Source organism: Mus caroli, chromosome 5, assembly GCF_900094665.2.
Source record: "Mus caroli chromosome 5, CAROLI_EIJ_v1.1, whole genome shotgun sequence".
In the NCBI taxonomy this organism is placed as follows: Eukaryota; Metazoa; Chordata; class Mammalia; order Rodentia; family Muridae; genus Mus; species Mus caroli.
Window position 1 is genome coordinate 115,253,946 of NC_034574.1, and position 17,249 is coordinate 115,271,194.

Genomic DNA, 17,249 nt, shown 5'->3' on the forward strand with positions numbered 1-17,249 from the left:
ACAGGGTTTCTCTGGTAGCCCTGGCTGTCCTGGAACTCACTCTGTAGACCAGGCTGGCCTCAAACTCAGAAATCCGCCTGCCTCTGCCTCCCCAGTACTGGGATTAAAGACGCGCGTGCCACCACTGCCCCGGCTACATTGTTCTTTGGGGGGGGGGGCGAGTAGGGTCTAACTGTGTAGCCCAGGCTGGCCTGGAACTTTTCAGCCCCTTAAATGCTGGTTGCTGGAATGACAGGTGTGTGGCACCATGCTGGATAAACTTGGGAGGAACGCCTTTTGCTGCTTGTGCGTCCAGGCACAGTCTGCAGAGAACAGGGTCGGCTTCTCTTGAGTTCTCTATGAAACTGTATTTACTTTTACTTTCGGACACTTCCTCCTCTGCTCTCGCCAGCTCTTTTATTTCTCTGAGAGTGCACAGCTCTTCTGGTATTTACACATGGGCCTTATGCTGAGACTGGGCTGTAGTGCCGTTGGTGACGGCCAGCCAGACCGCAGGGACATGTCTGGTGGGATTGGGGTTTCCTGTTGCCTCTTGTACACCGAGATACTACATTCCAAAAATAAGTGTCTCTAAAACCCCCACCTTTTTGACCTAGGCTAGGCTGCTCTCTGAGCACCCTGGGGCCTGGTTTGGGTCCTACTCCCCATCACAGGTGCCAGGGACCTCAAGTGCTCGCTCTGTCCCGCCCCTCCAGGCCGTCACTCGCAGAACCAAGGTGGCTCCCACCAAGAGGATGAGCAGGTTCTTGAAACACTTTACGGTGGTTGGGGATGACTACCACACGTGGAATGTCAACTACAAGAAGTGGGAGAATGAGGAGGAGGAGGAGGAGCCAGCGCCCACATCAGCGGAGGGCGAGGGCAATGCTGCGGGCCCAGATGCGGAGGCTGGCTCTGCCTCCACGCCCAGACAGTCCCTGGACTTCAGGAGCCGACTGAGGAAAATCTTCAGTTCCCACAGGTTTCAGGTAAGAGAGTGAGAGGTCGCCAGGTCTCTAAGGTGGGAGCCCCCTATGCCACTGCCACCCCTGTACCCCACAGGCGCTTTCTGAGAACCTTGCACGTGCCATTGCTCCGCGTGTTCTGACCCTGTATTAACAGTGGGGGAGGGGCCGTTCTGGGGCCTGTCCCTCCAGAGGATATGACTTGGGCATGACAGTGAAGGACATGCAGATACATGCTGCAACTTTGAACACATGACCCGAGGGACCGGCCAGACAGGGAAGGTCTCAGTTGTGTATGATGCTGGATAGCGGAACGGTCCAGCAGAGCCAGCAGCCCGGTAGCCAGATGGGAGGCTGTGGGAGGGAGGAAAGGAGAGAGAGGGTGTGGCTGCTTGAGAAAGATGGGACTTCCTTTGGGGTGGTGGAAATACTCTAGAACTAGAGAATGGTGGCTCCACAGCCTCGTGACTGGACCCACTGCCGCGGATCTTTATGGTAACCTATGAACGGTTACTTTATGCTAGTTACTTTCATTGTGGAAAACTTGGCCAGTGTGTATGCTCAGAGTACTATGAGAGAAGCATTCATTCCAGAGTGCCTACTCCTGGACAAGCATGAGGGTCCCTGCTTTGCAACCTCATCACCATGCCTGGCCCTCAGACCAGAGAACATGTGGGGCTGGGGAGGCTGGGGATGTGGTTACAGGGATGGGGGTGGGGCGCTTGTTGTACAAGCATGAGGGCCTGAGTTCTAGTCCCCAGCGCCCAGGGAAAATGTCAGATGTGGCAGTATGGGCCAGCAATCGCAGCATTCGGAGGTAGACAAGAGGTTCCTTGGGACTCACTGGCCAGTTAGGGAGACCCAGGTTCCATGAGAGATTCTAACACAATGCTACCCAGCCTCAAAGAATGAAATGGAGAGGAGAACTGTAGACACAAATGTGGATCTCTGATTTTTACATGTATGCAAATACACACACACACTTGACTCTCACTGTCACCACCTCTCTGCAGATGCTACCACAGGGAGAGAGAGGGGAACTTCCTGGCTGCAGAGAGAAACAAGTTGAGCTGAACTCTGCAAGCCATCTGTTCTACCATTGTGAAGGGCAATTTTTTTCAAAAAGATTTTTCATTTATATGTGTATGCATGCATCATTTGTATGCTGGAGCCCTCAGAGGTCAGGGGTGTCTGATCTCCTGGAGCTAGAGATCTAGGTGGTTGTAAGTCACCAGATGGGGGTTTGAGGAACTGAACCTAGGTCCTCTGCGGTGAACATTCTTAACCACGGAACCAGCTCTCCTGCCCCATGAACAAGGGCAAGCTTCTGTCTCTGCTCTGAGGTGGCGAGCAGCTCTCTAGAAGCAGGGATGCCTCCAGGAGAATGCAAGAGACCAAAGAATGAATAGGGGCAGTCAGTTCCTGGTGAGTCCAGTAGCACAGGGTGCCACTCAGGGCATCAGAGTCCAAGTCCCTTCTGGAAGCAGGAAGAGGCAGCCTCGGTCTCACCAAGAACACTGTTCTCAGGGAGAGAAAAAATAAAATGTTTGTCTTTTCTCCCACTTAAAGTGAGCCAACAACCCAGCATCCCTTGCATCTTGCCAGCCCCTCTGTGGCTATGGCAGGAAACGTGGTATTATGTTGTTGGGGTTGAAATCCCAAACCTGCAATTTCAGAGCAGAGGGAGAGAGCCTGCTTCCTTCCAGCTGTAAAGGGAGCCCCAGAGCCCCCCTCCCCCCTGCATGTCCCTGCCTCTGAAGGGACTCATTCCCACCACTCTGCCTGCCAGGCTTAGGTCTGACTCTCATAAAGGTAAAGGTATTTACTGTTTGAGGGGACAGTCTTCCACCTACTGTGGATGACAGACAAATGCCGCTTAGCCTGCTAGATGTCCCCTGCAGGCAGAAATTGGAGGTGGAGGTAGTCATGGTGACTGTCATGTGACGCTCAAAGTTGAACATAGTAGGTCCTATGGGCAGAAAGGCATGTTTCAGGCAGGGGCCTGAGTTGGTCAAGGGTCTGGTATGGAAAGAGGCTGTGGCCTGGGTAGGGGGTGGAGAAGGGGTACCAGGGTCCTGTGGAGAAAGCTGCCATGGACAGGCTGTGTGGGGGCCTCCATGGCCAGGTTGGTTGAAGATCTTGGTTGGAAGCCCTGGATGGGATGGGAGGAAGGGGCGGGGGTTCAGGACCCTTGCTGTCTGCTGGTAGGATCTGCAGGACCTAGTGATGGTGTGTGCTGTCACTTGTCACATGAGATGGCATAATCAAGAGAAGACGTGGGTGAGCCAGCCTCTAGGGACGGCAGGCCTGAGATGGATGGGTCTGGCACTTTCATCTAGATCAAGGGGCCGCCAGAGCTTGAGCCCTCTGCTCACCTGCCCATTGCTGCTTCAGAGTCCAGCGCGTGGCCCGCTGAGGCTCTGGTCCCAGTGCAGGCTGATGGAACCCTGCGGTTGGCACCCCACAGGATGGGATGTGGGTTAACAAAGGGATGTGACCTTCCCTGCCACGCAAAGCAGCCAGGTGGAGAGGCGTTCAGTTCATAGAGGCCAAGTGTCTTTTCTCGCTCTTTCTTTCTCACTTTTAACTTCAGGTGACAGACGTGTGATGTAAAATTAATCATTGGAAAGTGACTATTTCTGTGGCGTGCAGTGCCTGGGATACTGTCTGGCCCCCACTAGCCAGTTCCGAGTCTTCTTGTCCCTGTCCAGCCTGCCCCACCGGGACCCCAGGCTGCGCTGTACCTGGGGCTCATGTGGGCACTCAGTGTTAACACTCACAGCTCATCCACACGGTGCACAGATCCATGCTTCATGCTGCTTGGTGACTGTGCCATGAGCCTGCTCTCAATACGGCTGTGCTTTGGCTTTAGCTTATCATATGAATTTGCTGATTTCTTCTGGCTCTAAAAGAACCAAGAAGTAAAAACAAAAACAAAATCGAGGCTGGGAAAATGGTTCTGTCAGGAAAGTGCTTGCTCTACAAGGAAGAGGACCCCCACATTCTGGGCCAGAAACCCAGGCTTTAAAAAAAAAAAAAAGACAGAAGAACCTGCTGTGGTAGCCTTGAGGGAAGACAGAAGGACTCCCAGGGCTCCCTGGGTGGTCAGTCTGGTGAGCCCCATGCCCGTGAGAGAATCAAAACGGGCCATGTGTGTTGCAGACTTTGAATCCTAGCCATCGGGAGGCAGAGGCGGTCAATCAGATCTTTTCGACTTCGAGGCCAGCCTGGTCTATGTAGGAAGCTCCAGGCCAGCCAGGGCTGCATAGTGAGATCCTGTTCTCAACAAGAAAAAAATAAAAAGAGGCAAGGTGGGGGCTCCTAGGACAGTGCATCTGAGGATGTCCTTTGGTCTCCACACACGACACAGGAACACACACAAAAAAACCTAAACCCCCTCCACCCACAGCCACCATTAGTGCCCAGGCCTCCACCCCAGTCTGTCACCTGCCCTTCCCCCACTCCAGCAGGTCACTCCCCCCCCCCCGCCCCAATTCCTTCCACTCTCCAGGAGAACCCTGCCTTTTCCCCCTTTCCCCTGACTATGCAGGGTGGATGTGTCACACCCTAGGACGAGCTTGCTTAGCCCACTGGGCGAGAACACTGCCACCTCACTCCCTGAGGACAGGCAGCTTTTGCAGGGAGGGGGGTGTGTGTGTCTTCTTGTACTCAGAGTTCCAAGGCTGGGGTGTGTTGAATATCTTATTGAGCATCTGTTCTGCGTGTACCCCAGCAATGGTGAACCACAGAGAGAGAAAAGGAGACTTAAAACTCTATATGCCTTTTGAGAGTGGCATTTGCTTTGAGAGCTGGTAAGAAGAGAAACAGACTGGGTGGCCAGGGGACAGGGAGTGAGAGAGACCCCCCAAGCTCCCCACAGGGCACTGAGGGGTTCCAGAGAATGGAGGAGGCCCCGCCCTGCCCTCAGAGCCTCTTGCTCCTCCCTCCAGGTCATCATCATCTGCCTGGTGGTCCTGGACGCCCTCCTCGTGCTCGCTGAACTCCTTCTGGATTTGAAGATCATTGAGCCGGACGAGCAAGACTACGCGGTCACGGTACGAACAGGGCGCGCACACACGCGACTGAGCTACAGCTCCAGGCCATTTTTTTTTTTTTTTTTTTGGTTTTTCGAGACAGGTTTCTCTGTGTAGCCCTGGCTGTCCTGGAACTCACTCTGTAGACCAGGCTGGAGGCTGGCCTCGAACTCAGAAATCCGCCAGCCTCTGCCTCCCGAGTGCTGGGATTAAAGGCGTGCGTCATCTGTAGCCCAGGGAAGTCTGGAATTCGATCCTCCTGCCTCAGCTTCCGAAGTGCTGGGATGATAGCCAGGCCTGGCCAGAGATGTTTAGGTGTGGCACGGCCTGATTCCCTCCAAAGGGTGGAAATGTGGTCTGTGATGGGGACACCTGGCCTCAGTCTGGAGACCTCATTGGTGGCCAGAGACTACCCTGTGACACTACTCCTTGCTTGCTGTCCCCACAGGCGTTCCACTACATGAGCTTTGCCATACTGGTCTTCTTCATGTTGGAGATTTTCTTCAAGATCTTCGTCTTCCGCTTGGAGTTCTTCCACCACAATTTTGAGATCCTGGACGCCTTTGTGGTGGTGGTGTCTTTCGTCCTTGACCTAGTCCTCCTGTTTAAAAACCACCACTTCGAAGCTCTCGGGCTGCTGATCTTGCTTCGGCTCTGGAGGGTGGCCCGGATCATCAATGGTACGTCTGTCTCCTGCGCTCCCAGGCTGTGTGGGGGTGTGTGCGCTGTGGTGGGTACTGAGGTGGCAGAATGGTCACCAGATACCTGGGCTCTCATCCCTGGGCTGTGTCCTGGCTGCTGCCTCTTGGGTATCGGGAGAAACGTATGATGGTAGTATTTGGTGACGAGTGTTACCTCTAGCTGCTGACTGTGGTTGCTCGAAAGCCATTTCACACTCTGCCTAGGGGACTTGCGCCCAGGGCAGCACTGGAGGCCATCCTCCAGGAGGGACACAGGCGGCTGAGTAGCACTCTGGGCTGACTACCCTACCCCAGGGTTCCCACATGGAACACACCAGGCAGCACAGCCCAGCGCCCCCCCCCCCCAGGGACCTCCTGCTGCAGACCCGCATCAACATCTCTTGGCTTCCATCTCTAGAGTGGACACCCAAGAAGTCCTGCACTGCCTGAGTCTGGGCACGAGCACTGCCCCCTGGTGCCTGTGTCTGAGGAGCAGGGCTTCTATGGGTCTGCGGCAGCCGGCAGTTGGAGCTGTTCAGTCTTGTCCAGGAACCACAGCAGTCACCTAGAGCTGTCCCCCTCGGTTCTGCTGCAGAGGGCTCAGGGAGCGTAGATGCTGAGACAGGCTTGGGGAGCCTGGGATGAGAGGGTGGCAGTGGGGCCTTTGTTTGGGGTGGGTGTGTCCCCTGAGGGGGCTGGTGCCTCGTGCACCACAGCCCACTCAGTTTGTCAGAGCCCACTGGGGCTGTGAATGGCAGGTGGCCACTGCTAAGCCAGTTTAGCTCTGGGGAGAAGAGCGAAGCAAACAAGGAACATTCCTGTGTCCGGTGGAGCCAAAGGTGACAGGCTAGTGGCACATATGGTTTAAATGAACTTACCAAAAAGACAGATGTAAAAGATTTATTAAACATAGTGCAGCCACAGTGGATGGGCTCCCTGAGGGTGTGCCTTGGCTGAGAGGGGGCTGGAAGCCCCCCACTGCAGCTGGGGCAGGTAACTGTTGCACGCCTGGGCCTCTCTGGGTCTGCATCTGAGGGCCAGCACTGCCATCGGGTCTGGAGCTGTGGGTCACTGGAGTTGTTCAAGACATCCCAAGTCAGCAGGTCAAGGCTGCTTGGGGGGGGGGGATATCCCTGCTTTAACTTTTGGCTGTTTTATCTTCACACTCTGGACGCTGACCAGGAAGACAAGCAACTTTCAGTTACTGCTAGGGACATGTGTCCTTGAGGGACAGGAACACAGTTAGCCTGTAGAGTTGGCACCCATGCAGGCCACAGGGAGATACTGCCTAGCAGCCTACTCTTGAGCTCAGAAGTATCAATCTTGCCTGCCTTGTTGAGTCTGCCCAGTGACAGTTCTCTCTGCATGCTCCAAGTATGTGTGTGAATCAGAACACAAGACTCAGGGCTGACACTTGCTGCTAGGCTTGCTGACCTGAGATTAAGCCGTAGGACACGCATGGTGGCAGGAGACTGACTTCCCGCATGCTGTACTGTCATCCTCGGGCACTCTGATGCACGCGCATCTACTCCCCACCCCCCTCTCACACATGTTTAAAAGCTGAGCTTTATGAACCTCCCCCCTCCCCCTTCCCCCCCCCCCCCCCCCCCAGGCATCATCATCTCTGTGAAGACACGCTCAGAACGGCAGATCTTAAGGCTAAAGCAGATAAACATCCAACTGGCCACCAAGATCCAGCATCTGGAATTCAGCTGCTCTGAGAAGGTGAGACTCGAGTGGATTCACTGCTGTCCCCTCCAGCCCATGCTGACCCCACACCCATAGTTCCCTCTTCTTGGTCCTTTCAGCTTAACTTGGGCTCCAAGAGCCAGGTCCAGTGCCTCCTCTGGGCATCTTGTGCCTGCTATCGCTGCCCAGGGCCCTTTTGAAAGCCACTCACTCCCATCAGCAGCCAGAATGCCACTTAGCTGTCTGCAGCCCCGGGCCTGGGGGAATGTAGCTCAGAAGGTCACCACCCAGTATTTGTCTGCTTTTACAATAGGAACAAGAAATTGAGCGGCTCAACAAGTTGTTGAAAGAGAATGGACTTCTCAGGGACGTGAACTAGCCTTCCAGATGCTACACCTGGAGTAGCTGGGCTGTGGCCAGAGAGCCAGCATGTGGTGCAAAGCCCAGTCTCCATCTCTGCCTTGACTCGCACCCCTGGATGCTGGGGACACATCTCACTGGTACTGCTGTCTCCTTGGCGTCCACGCCCTACGCTTGCAGCAAAGGGATCCTCGCAGCAACCTTTTCTCAAGCTGGGCTCCACTGTCGCTCAAACATGATCAAGGAGGCTGGGCTTGTAAAGCCAACTTAATGCACATCCTGAAAGGAGCTGGAGCCCGCACCCCGAACCAGCTCACTCTGGAAAACCTTTCTCTAATAGAATGTCCCCAGCTTCTCCTGCTGCATCCCCTAGGGGAGCCATCATGGTACCCAGTCCCTCCTCTGTAGCATCCAGCTGTACATCAGCTTCAAACTGGCTCTGCACCCACTAGCAGCTCTTTCAGTTACTATACAATTAATGTGTAAAATAAGCCCTCTCCTTCCCCAGGGCTCACCCACCACATTCTCTCCTCGGTGGCAGCCCACACCAGCCCACCAGTTATACAGCCAGCACATGGCAGGGTCCCAAGGCTGCCCTGAGTGCCCTGTAATTAGCATGATCTTGGGATACAACCCCCTTGTGGGCACAGTTTTACATAGTTCCTTGCTGGTTTGTACCTCTCAAATGCCAACGGGCATTCTGAAAACAACTCCCACTAGACCAGGGATGATGCACTGACGAGGAGGCTCTCCATGCAATGCCACATCACACTCTGTTTCCTCCCATCTCCCAGAGGGGCGTGGCCTTTGACCTTATGTGCAGGGTGCTGGACCCATCTGACCCAACACTGCAGCCCAGCAGAGTAAAGTTTCCGAGAGGGAAAAGGCAGTGGAGTAGAGCAGAGGGCTGCTTGAAGGGTAACAGCAAGGGGAGGCGGCAGCTAGGTTCATGTCCTTCTGCACCTAGGGCCCAGGTGTGCACTGCCGCGGAAGGGAAGACCTTCAGGATGGGTACTCCTGCGGGGTCAGCTCATCACACAAATGGGAAGAAGAAGCTGAAGGGCAGCCTGGCGTTGATGGTGGGTGGGGCTCGGAAGCCTGCCTCTGCAGGGGCTGACACATCCACAAATGTCACTGCAGTGGAAATGACCACGGTCCTCTCAGGCCCTGGGAGGGGCTGCAAGGAAAAGACAGAGTGGACACCCTCACCATCTCCTCGCTCACAGCCAGCTGCCCTAAGGCACTAAGGCAGCTGAGGAGCGCTCTGCCACAGACCACGCTGGTACAGCAGAGCTGGTCTAACCACAGTTCAGTGTTCACAAGAATTGTGCTCACAAATAAAACCTGCAATCTTTTCCTCTAAGTACAAGTTAAAGAATTATCATGAACTTTTTTTAAGACTCAAAATTAAGTTAGGCATGATGGCACATGCCTGTTAATGCTCAGGGGCCTAAGGCTGAGGGTCAGTTTGAGACCAGCCTGGGCTCCATGAGAAGACCCAGCAGACAAAGCAGCACGTGGGAGCTGTGAGGACGACCCTAGCCCCAATACCCCCTTGTAAAGGAACTGAAATCGAGAGAGAAATGATAATCTATCATTCCAAGTAATAAACCTTTCCCACCGTCCTTGCTGTCATGGGGCTTTCTGTCTTTATCGGCTCCTTTTTGTTGTTGTTGTGGCTTATTTTTCTTAGTGTGAGGTTGGAGGCTGTCCCAGGTGAAGAACAGGCCTATAGCTGTGTGGTGGTGCTACACACTTTTAATCCCAGCACTCACAAAGCAGAGGCTGGTGGATCTCTGAGTTCGAGGCCAGCCTGGTCTACGAAGAGTTCCAGGACAGCCAGGGCTACACAGAGAAACCCTGTCTTGGGAAAAAAAAAAGAATTGGCCCACACCTGAGCCACATTCCACCCTGTGGAGACTGTTGCCAGCAAGCCTACCTCTGGAACTGAGACGAGCTGGGCAGTGACGTTTACTATCCTGGCCTGGGGGTTCAGCAGGGACCCATACTTAGTCCATTTCACTTCTATACCCAAAGCCACCGGAAGCTGGCAAGAGCCCTGCAAGAGGAAACCAGATTAAACCAGAATATTACACAACCACAAGTCAGACTACCTGCTGTTGAGCATTTTAATCATGTTTCCCAATTATAGAGTGTTTGGAGCACTAGGGTGAACACGCCATACAAGTTCAGGTACAGGCAACTTCACAGAGCCTGACTTACTACAGCATCCTGTGCTACCAGCCCCTCCTATTCCCAAAGCCAGAGTCACTGTGGAGCTGTGAAGTCCCACTACCTAGTGGTGGGACCCTCAGGGCCTTAACCAGTCCTTATCCACCTCAGAGATGTTTCTGGCCACTGGCTGGGGGTCAGCAGGGAAGACAAGAGTTTAACAGTGAAAAGATGAACTGGCCTGTGTCTCATGTTAACATGCAAACAGGAAATACAGGCATTCTTTCATGGAATTTCGCCATCTAGCAGTGAAGATATGGCTTGGGGTGGACAGATGGCTCTGCAGTTAAGAGGACTGGCTACTCTTACAGGACCACCTGGGTTCAGTACCCGTAACTGCAGTTCTAGGGGACACCACACCCTCTTCTAGCCTCTGTAGGAACCAGGCACCACAAGGTGCACATACATACATATACTCATACACATTTTATTTTTATCTTAAAAGATAGCTGTGTTGCACACACCTTTCCTTCCAGCACTAGGGGTTTGAAGCCAAGCTGGTCTACAGCTAAAGGTACAGTCATTGTCTGTATGTTACCTAAGGTAACAGTACAGGGCAGTGGTGGTGCACACCTTTATTCCTAGCACTCAGGAGGCAGAGGCAGAGGCAGAGGCAGTCAGATACTTGAGTTCAAGGCTAGCCTGGTCTACACAGTGAGTTCCAGGACAGCCAGGACAACATAGAGACCCTGTCTCAAACAATTAAACAACGGTAAGAGTGCATCATCTTCACTGAGGTGAATAGACTTTGGGCCCCTGAACCTTCCTCTTGCTGATAACTGGAACTGCAGAAGCTACAGAGGGCAGATGAGGGGCCTGCTAAACTACAGTACTTGCCTGGGTGTTTTAATTTCCACATGTATTTTTCTAAATTATGTCCTGGCTTAAAAAGCTAGCAGACTTACTAAACTGGAGCCTGCCCAAAGCAGTAGCGGGACTCCTTAGCTTACAAGTGCCATTTAGAAACCTTGTTCCTCAACTGGCGTGCCAATATCCCGTTGCTAGGAGCTGCTGCAGGTGCAGTGGGTGTGAACAGCAGATGCCCTGGGCCGGCTTCCCTTGGCACTAATGACGGGTGTCTTTACCCAGTGCCAGGAAGCTAAGAGCCATACCCCAGGTTCACTGGAGGCTGAGTACAGGGGTTAAGCACTCCTTGGAATGGGGATCTGGTGAGGCTCCTCTCCCCACTGAGCCACTCCTTATAAATATACAAAGCAGATAATGAGAGGCCTGAAGCAGCTGTGACAAGAAATAGCTGGGCAATTAGGGGAGAATGGAGCGCACACCTCCGCTGGGGACAGCCCACGCTTTGCTGCTAAGACAAAAGGAGGAGGTGGGCAGAGGAGTCACGTGTGACCAGGAAGCTATTTGTAGGAATGTCAGCTTCCATGAAACTCTTTGGGGAACTTTGGAATTGAAAGAGCTCATATGGGGGTGGACTGCCATTACAGCCCAGAGGGCATGGAATGGAAGGAGTGGAGACAGGAGGCCACACCCAGGTCCCTCATGTCACCCAATGCTCGAGGAAGGCTTGCTGCATCACTGCCATCAAAGCTGACCATCCTGGACTGGAGGACTGCAGGAAGGTCTGGAGGGCCTGATGTCCTGGGTTTTTGGAATATTTGCACAACCATGATGACTAAGAAATGTATGCTGGCCGGGGAATCCACTGTTCGTGTCCACCTCTCACAGACAGGCTAGAGATAATATTTCAGTAAGCCCAAGTTTTGACAGTAGCTACCACATGAGGCCATTGGTAGTAACATGTTGGCATTAAACAAGTTTCAGATTTAGATGTCACTTTTTTGGGTTAGGGGATTTCTCAACCATGTTCAACTATGGTTCCAGTTTATGGAGTGACCACTGTGTCCAGCCAACAGCCAAACAAGCAACCCTCTGGATAACCCTGAGTGGCCAGTGATAGTTTCTGGAGGGCTCTAGCAGGCCGAGCACGGCAACCATGACTCTGGCAGGCCTGACTCCTCTCCCCATCCCCTCCACCTTGTTAGATCATTAGATGACATCCCTAAAGCCAGCTATGGAGGTCTGCTCCCTCATTTGGCCACCTCCTCCTCCTGGGGCTGACCACCAAGGTCCAGCTATCAAGGTATTGAAGTCCAGCAATCAAAAGCCCCCTCCGGCTACCTTAATTAACACAACTAATTAAAATGAAACACTTCATCCCTTAGAAATTTCTGTTTGCCTATGGGCCTTGTCTGTCTCCTCTCTATCCAGAAGCACTTCTTTGTCCCTGCAGGACAAATATCACGCCCCCAGCCCCCTCTCCCTTGTTTCCCTTCCCTTCTCCCTCACCCTCTATCTCCTGTCTTTGTCTTTTATTCCCTGTTCTCCTTTGTCCTGAGAACTTGCTCTTGGGGTCCTAGGCTGATGCTGCTCCTTTCAGTTTCCATAGCACAGGGAAGCAGAAGCTTGAAAACTACTAGTCAAGGCACTGTGAGGAACAGCAGAGCTGGGCAAACTACCCAGTTTGGTTGCAGCCACTTCCCTCCCTCTCTCCCTCCCTCCCTCTTGTCCCTCCCTCCCTCTGGTCCCTCCCTTCCTCGTGCCTCCCCAGTCACCTGTAGCCCACCTGGCCCATGAGCAGGTGGCCAGCAGCCCCTCACACTCTTTACCTTCATGTTGGAGGAGTAGGTGACAAAGTGCACAGGCACCCAGTCGTGCACATCCTGGGCCCGGGAGTTCCCAAAGGCAGCCACATAGTTAGGGAAGGCCTGGCCTCTCAGCAGGTCCTGCACCTTCTGTGCCAGAAGCCCACAAGGGATGGTGCCTGTCAACCTTTGGGAAGGAAAGAGAGGCCGAAGGAGGGAGGTGCTGACAACCTCCAAGACTCGCCAGCCTTTATACTTCTATCTTTCTTTCCTCCAAGTGCCGATGTGGCCCTGACTTTGGGGCATCCTGGTCATGGAGATGGCCCAAAGCAGTTTCCCAACCAGTGATCCACCATCTCTCTCTCTCTGAACATTGTGGCATGGGCAAAAGCCAGGCAACACAGTGCCTTTCCCACATCCTGTCCTCCTGAAGGGTGCTGGAACACCAAGTTCCACAGGAGGGAACCAGGGATTATCCTGGGCTTCTGCATCCTGGCGTCCTATGGCAGTGTTTGGTGGAACTCTTAGGAAGCAACACTGATCTGAGATCAGAGCTAGCAATCAAACTAGTAACAGAGTCACTCCAAAGAGGTGGGAAGGGCATGGGGGTGAGAATGGAAGGGACAAAGAGAAGGGTTTGTACAGAGTAGGAATTCAGCAACAAATATGAAGAACCAAAGCTCCAAAGATGCTATTATAGAACTCAGGGGGCTGAGGCAGGAGGGCCAGGAGTTTGAGTCTGCCCTGAGCTACATAGGGAGACCTTGCCTCCCACAGCACAGTCTAGCTCTCTCTTAGTTGTTCTGTTGTGCTGTGTGTGTAAAAATTAAAAATCCAGAAATAGGAAGGATTTTCAGAGGAAACACTTTTGCTCAGAACTCAAATGCTAGTTGCTACTTGCCCTTAAGCATGATGTGCCAAGCCCCAAGGTGAGGAAAGAGGGAAGGCTACGGTGCTTGTGCTAGCGATGTGGTTGAAATGGAAGGGTGTGTGCTCTCTGCCACAGCCACTCACCTGAGCTGACAGCCAGACTGCACATTGTAGCCAAATAGCACAGGGGTGCGGAGCCCCTCGCTGGCAAGGCAATCCTGCTGGCTCGTGCTACGAAGAATAGTAAATTGGCCTTGTCTGTTCGTTGTCTGAATAATCCCAGACATTCACAGGCTGTTAAGGGACAGTCAACAGTTCAGAGCAGACAGACTGTCTAGGAAGAAAATGGCGTCATGTGTGCACAGTGAGACCAAGCTCTTCCGGGCCCCTGGCCTGTTACCAGGAAGGGGCAAACATGCCAGTAAATCTCTTCTTTGATTGACCCGTCTTCAAAACTAGTTCCAGCCGGCTGCAGTGGCCAGGCCCGTAATCAAGCTCCTCCAAAGGCTAAGGAGGGTTGCACACTTGAGGACTGACCGCCTGAACTACAAGTGAGTTTGAGACCAGTCAGGGCAACTTGCTGGAAGGAACCTTGTTTCAAAATGACGTGTAAGGAGAGGACCGAGGCTCAGCCCGGTGGCAGAGCACTCTCCTAGTATCTCAAGACCTGATTTCAATCCTCACAAATGCAGAAAAGAGACAATTCATCTGCAAAGCCACTCTGTTTGCTTAACAGTCGCTGTTTAAATGTGAGCTGGCCGGGTATGACAGCACATGCCTGTGGTCAAGAGGCTGAGACAGGGGGATCCTGAAATCAAGGCCAGGCCACAGCCAGCCTGAGATCTGAAGCAACTCCAAAGTGTGACCTTTGGTTACTTGACTCAGGTGGCAAGGCAAAAGGATCTGTGTCAGTTTGAGGCCAGGCTGGTCTACATTGTGAGCTCTAGTACATAGCAAGAGAGACTTTCTCAAAAACACAAAACCAAAAGTGAACAAATGAATCAAAGAGTCAAACCCTTCTACATCTAGCTGTTCTTTTAAATGCTCTGCCACCTTCCCCCAAAGCACCAGGCTCTCCTTAAACATTTCAGTGGCCCGGAGTGGCCAGTCAGGTATCTCTTTCCCATAGGCTGCCCACAGCCCACCCATGCAGACAGGAAGGTGACCTTCTCTAAGGACCCCCAAAAGGATACCCCTTCTGAGGCTGAAAGCCAGCAGCCAGCGGGAGTCCCACCCTGTAACCAGGGTTGCCGCTGAGAGGAACGGGCTTGGTGCCATGCTGAAAGACAAGGTGATGACCCGGGCTACAGTATTTAGGTACAAGCGGGGGCAACCCAGTGCTTCTCATTGTAACATCTGGAAGAACAGCTCCCTCTGTTCTCAAGTATAAATAGATCCCGGAGAGTGGGAGGACAGCACTCGGTGAGCCTGCCAGGCACGGGACAGCACCCGGCTTCCAGGCAAACCCCACAGCTTCTGCAGCACAGCCTGGGAGCTGGGTCATGCTTCTAGACTGACGGTGCTGCCCCCAAAAGCCAGGCTTTTCTCCATCTGCCATCCACGCAGATCTCAGACTCACCTGAATAAAGTGAATCTCAAACTTCTGCTGCAGGAGACTCACAGCGCTGCTCAGTGTCCCCAGAACAAGGGAGAGGCCGGCTTCGTGGATCTGGCCTGTGGCTGTGTACAGCAGACTGTACTTCACCTGAGATGGAATGGGGCTCAGCAGCCATGTTACCAACTCTAAAGAGGCAACCACAGAAAAGCCACACCCCCAAGCCTGCTGCCCAATCACATTGCTCATGTCCCCTTAACATTCCAGTGGTCACCTCGGCCTCTGTGTACTCAGGTTTTTGACATTTTAGATTCAGCTGGCTCAAACACAATAGGAACAGTCTATTTCTGCAGAAGAAATGAGTCCAATCAAGTAAACAGTGGTGACAATAAATTGTATGTGTGCTACATGTATGTGTGTGTGTGTGTGTGTCCATGTGTGCACGTACAGAGGCCAGAGAATGACACTGGGTGTCTTCCTCTGAAACTCTCTGCCTTGTTGCCTTGAGACACAGTCTCACACTGAACCACAAGCTCTCTATTTCAGTGAGGCTGGCTGACCAGTACACTCCTGGGATCTGCCGATCTCTGTTCCCCAATGCTGAAGTTATAGCCAGGGGTAGTAGCCATGCTTGGCTTTTACGTGGGTGCTGGGGATTTGAACTCAGGTCCTCACTCTTACTCTACTGAACCATCTTTCTAGCCACTGACAAGAACATTTTGATGTATTCTCACAACGGGTCAGGTTTATGGAGGCCTGTAAAGACGTCCTCTGACGACAGGGCAGAGCATCAGAAGCAACTGAGGTCCGACCAAGAAGAGTATCAGCATGGCATGGAGCACAGTGCCCTCTGGACGGTGTGCCGTTCGTTCCCTGTGCCCCACAGGCTGGAGTCAGGCAGTCAGATAGGACTGCAGAGGCACACTGGATGCCTACCTGGAGAACAACGTTGCTGCAGAGTCTGTCTTGCCCAGTGCTGACCAGAGATGGCCGCAGGACACCATGGCCTTCTAACTGCGTCAGTGTGTGATTCAGAGACCGATACATTACAGACTGGATCTTGATGGAGACCTGAGAGGGAGAGTATCCTTGGGTATGAGGCTACCGCATGTGACATAAAGCACGGGTGACAGTACCCAGAACCTAAAATGAATTCTTAGTGACAGCAAATGCAAAGCAGGGGACACACACACTGCCACACGCTGTGCATGCTGTAAACCCACTCTTACAAGAGGACAGGTATTTACACACACACACACACACACACACACACACACCCCATGCTTAACACCAAAAGACAGAGTCCATGCTCCTACACACTCAGTCCTAGGTTCACAGCCAGAAGCCCAGCTTCCCAGAGCAAACCACTGCCTCAGGAGATACAGCCTGCCTTCCAGGCAGTGGCTGGAGAGGCAGCAGGGTCCGGGAAGGACAAAGTCAGACAAACTTTCTAAATGATATCAGGGAGCCTGGATGGGGACCAGCTCCAGAAGCGTGACTAAGCAACAAGGACCCCTGAGGATGCCAGGATGCTTCTGACGAGGACTCTCCAGGTCACATTTGGGAAGACGCCCAAAGCACCTGCTCACCAAGCTGTCTTCAACTTATGCTGAACTGTTTATAATTTAAGCTGGCAAGTGTGGAAGCCATCCCCTTAGAAATAAACACGCAGCCTTTCTACGCTGCTCCTATGACCAAGGCAAACCTGCAACTGCCCTCCCAGGTCACAGTCACTCTCTCAGGGAGACAGCATGGGGACATGGGTAACAGGAAAAGGCGATCTATTCTGCACAACTCTCTATGCCACCAAGGTACCTCAACAGCTTGAGCCAAGTGGGGAACCCTGGGCTGTGACTTAACTAGCTCTTGTTAACATCAAAAGGCCACTGGATCTAAACAGCATGAGGACAGGACCAGTCTGAAACAGTAGAAACAAGGCACTTTCTAGAGGCTGTGTCACAGAAAGGCCTGACACGTCTTCCGTTTTGTTTTGAGAACAGAATCTCACTGTGTTACCCTGGCTGGCCTGGGACTCTCTATGTAGACCACCCTGGCCTTGAGCTCACAGAGATCTGCCTGCCTCTGCCTTCCAATTGCTGGGAGTAAAGCCATGTGCTTCTATGCCAGGGTAAAAATTATCCTTAAAACAATCGGATAAGCCGGCTGGGTGTGGTGGGGCACGCCTTTAATCCCAGCACTCGGGAGGCAGAGGCAGGCGGATTTCTGAGTTTGAGGCCAGCCTGGTCTACAAAGTGAGTTCCAGGACAGCCAGAGCT

The 17,249-nt window shown here is 53.0% G+C and overlaps 2 protein-coding genes across 5 annotated transcripts in view; one reads left to right on the top strand and one right to left on the bottom strand.

Annotated features, from left to right (window-relative positions):
* Hvcn1 (hydrogen voltage gated channel 1) overlaps positions 1 to 9,355 on the top strand; it is a 33,625-nt gene extending 24,270 nt beyond the window's left edge. For both annotated transcript variants that reach the window (XM_021163066.1, XM_029477713.1), the window contains exons 4-8: positions 696 to 968; positions 4,895 to 4,999; positions 5,427 to 5,658; positions 7,271 to 7,383; positions 7,661 to 9,355. In XM_021163066.1, coding sequence (XP_021018725.1) covers positions 696 to 968; positions 4,895 to 4,999; positions 5,427 to 5,658; positions 7,271 to 7,383; positions 7,661 to 7,726 — 789 coding nt within the window. In that variant the 3' untranslated portion in view covers positions 7,727 to 9,355. The remainder of the gene's footprint in view (positions 1 to 695; positions 969 to 4,894; positions 5,000 to 5,426; positions 5,659 to 7,270; positions 7,384 to 7,660) is intronic.
* Tctn1 (tectonic family member 1) overlaps positions 8,721 to 17,249 on the bottom strand; it is a 21,134-nt gene continuing 12,605 nt past the window's right edge. For all 3 annotated transcript variants that reach the window (XM_029477710.1, XM_029477712.1, XM_029477711.1), the window contains 7 exons: positions 15,910 to 16,044; positions 14,998 to 15,123; positions 14,612 to 14,697; positions 13,563 to 13,703; positions 12,573 to 12,735; positions 9,647 to 9,766; positions 8,721 to 8,884 (listed from right to left, as the gene is read on the bottom strand). In XM_029477710.1, coding sequence (XP_029333570.1) covers positions 8,741 to 8,884; positions 9,647 to 9,766; positions 12,573 to 12,735; positions 13,563 to 13,703; positions 14,612 to 14,697; positions 14,998 to 15,123; positions 15,910 to 16,044 — 915 coding nt within the window. In that variant the 3' untranslated portion in view covers positions 8,721 to 8,740. The remainder of the gene's footprint in view (positions 8,885 to 9,646; positions 9,767 to 12,572; positions 12,736 to 13,562; positions 13,704 to 14,611; positions 14,698 to 14,997; positions 15,124 to 15,909; positions 16,045 to 17,249) is intronic.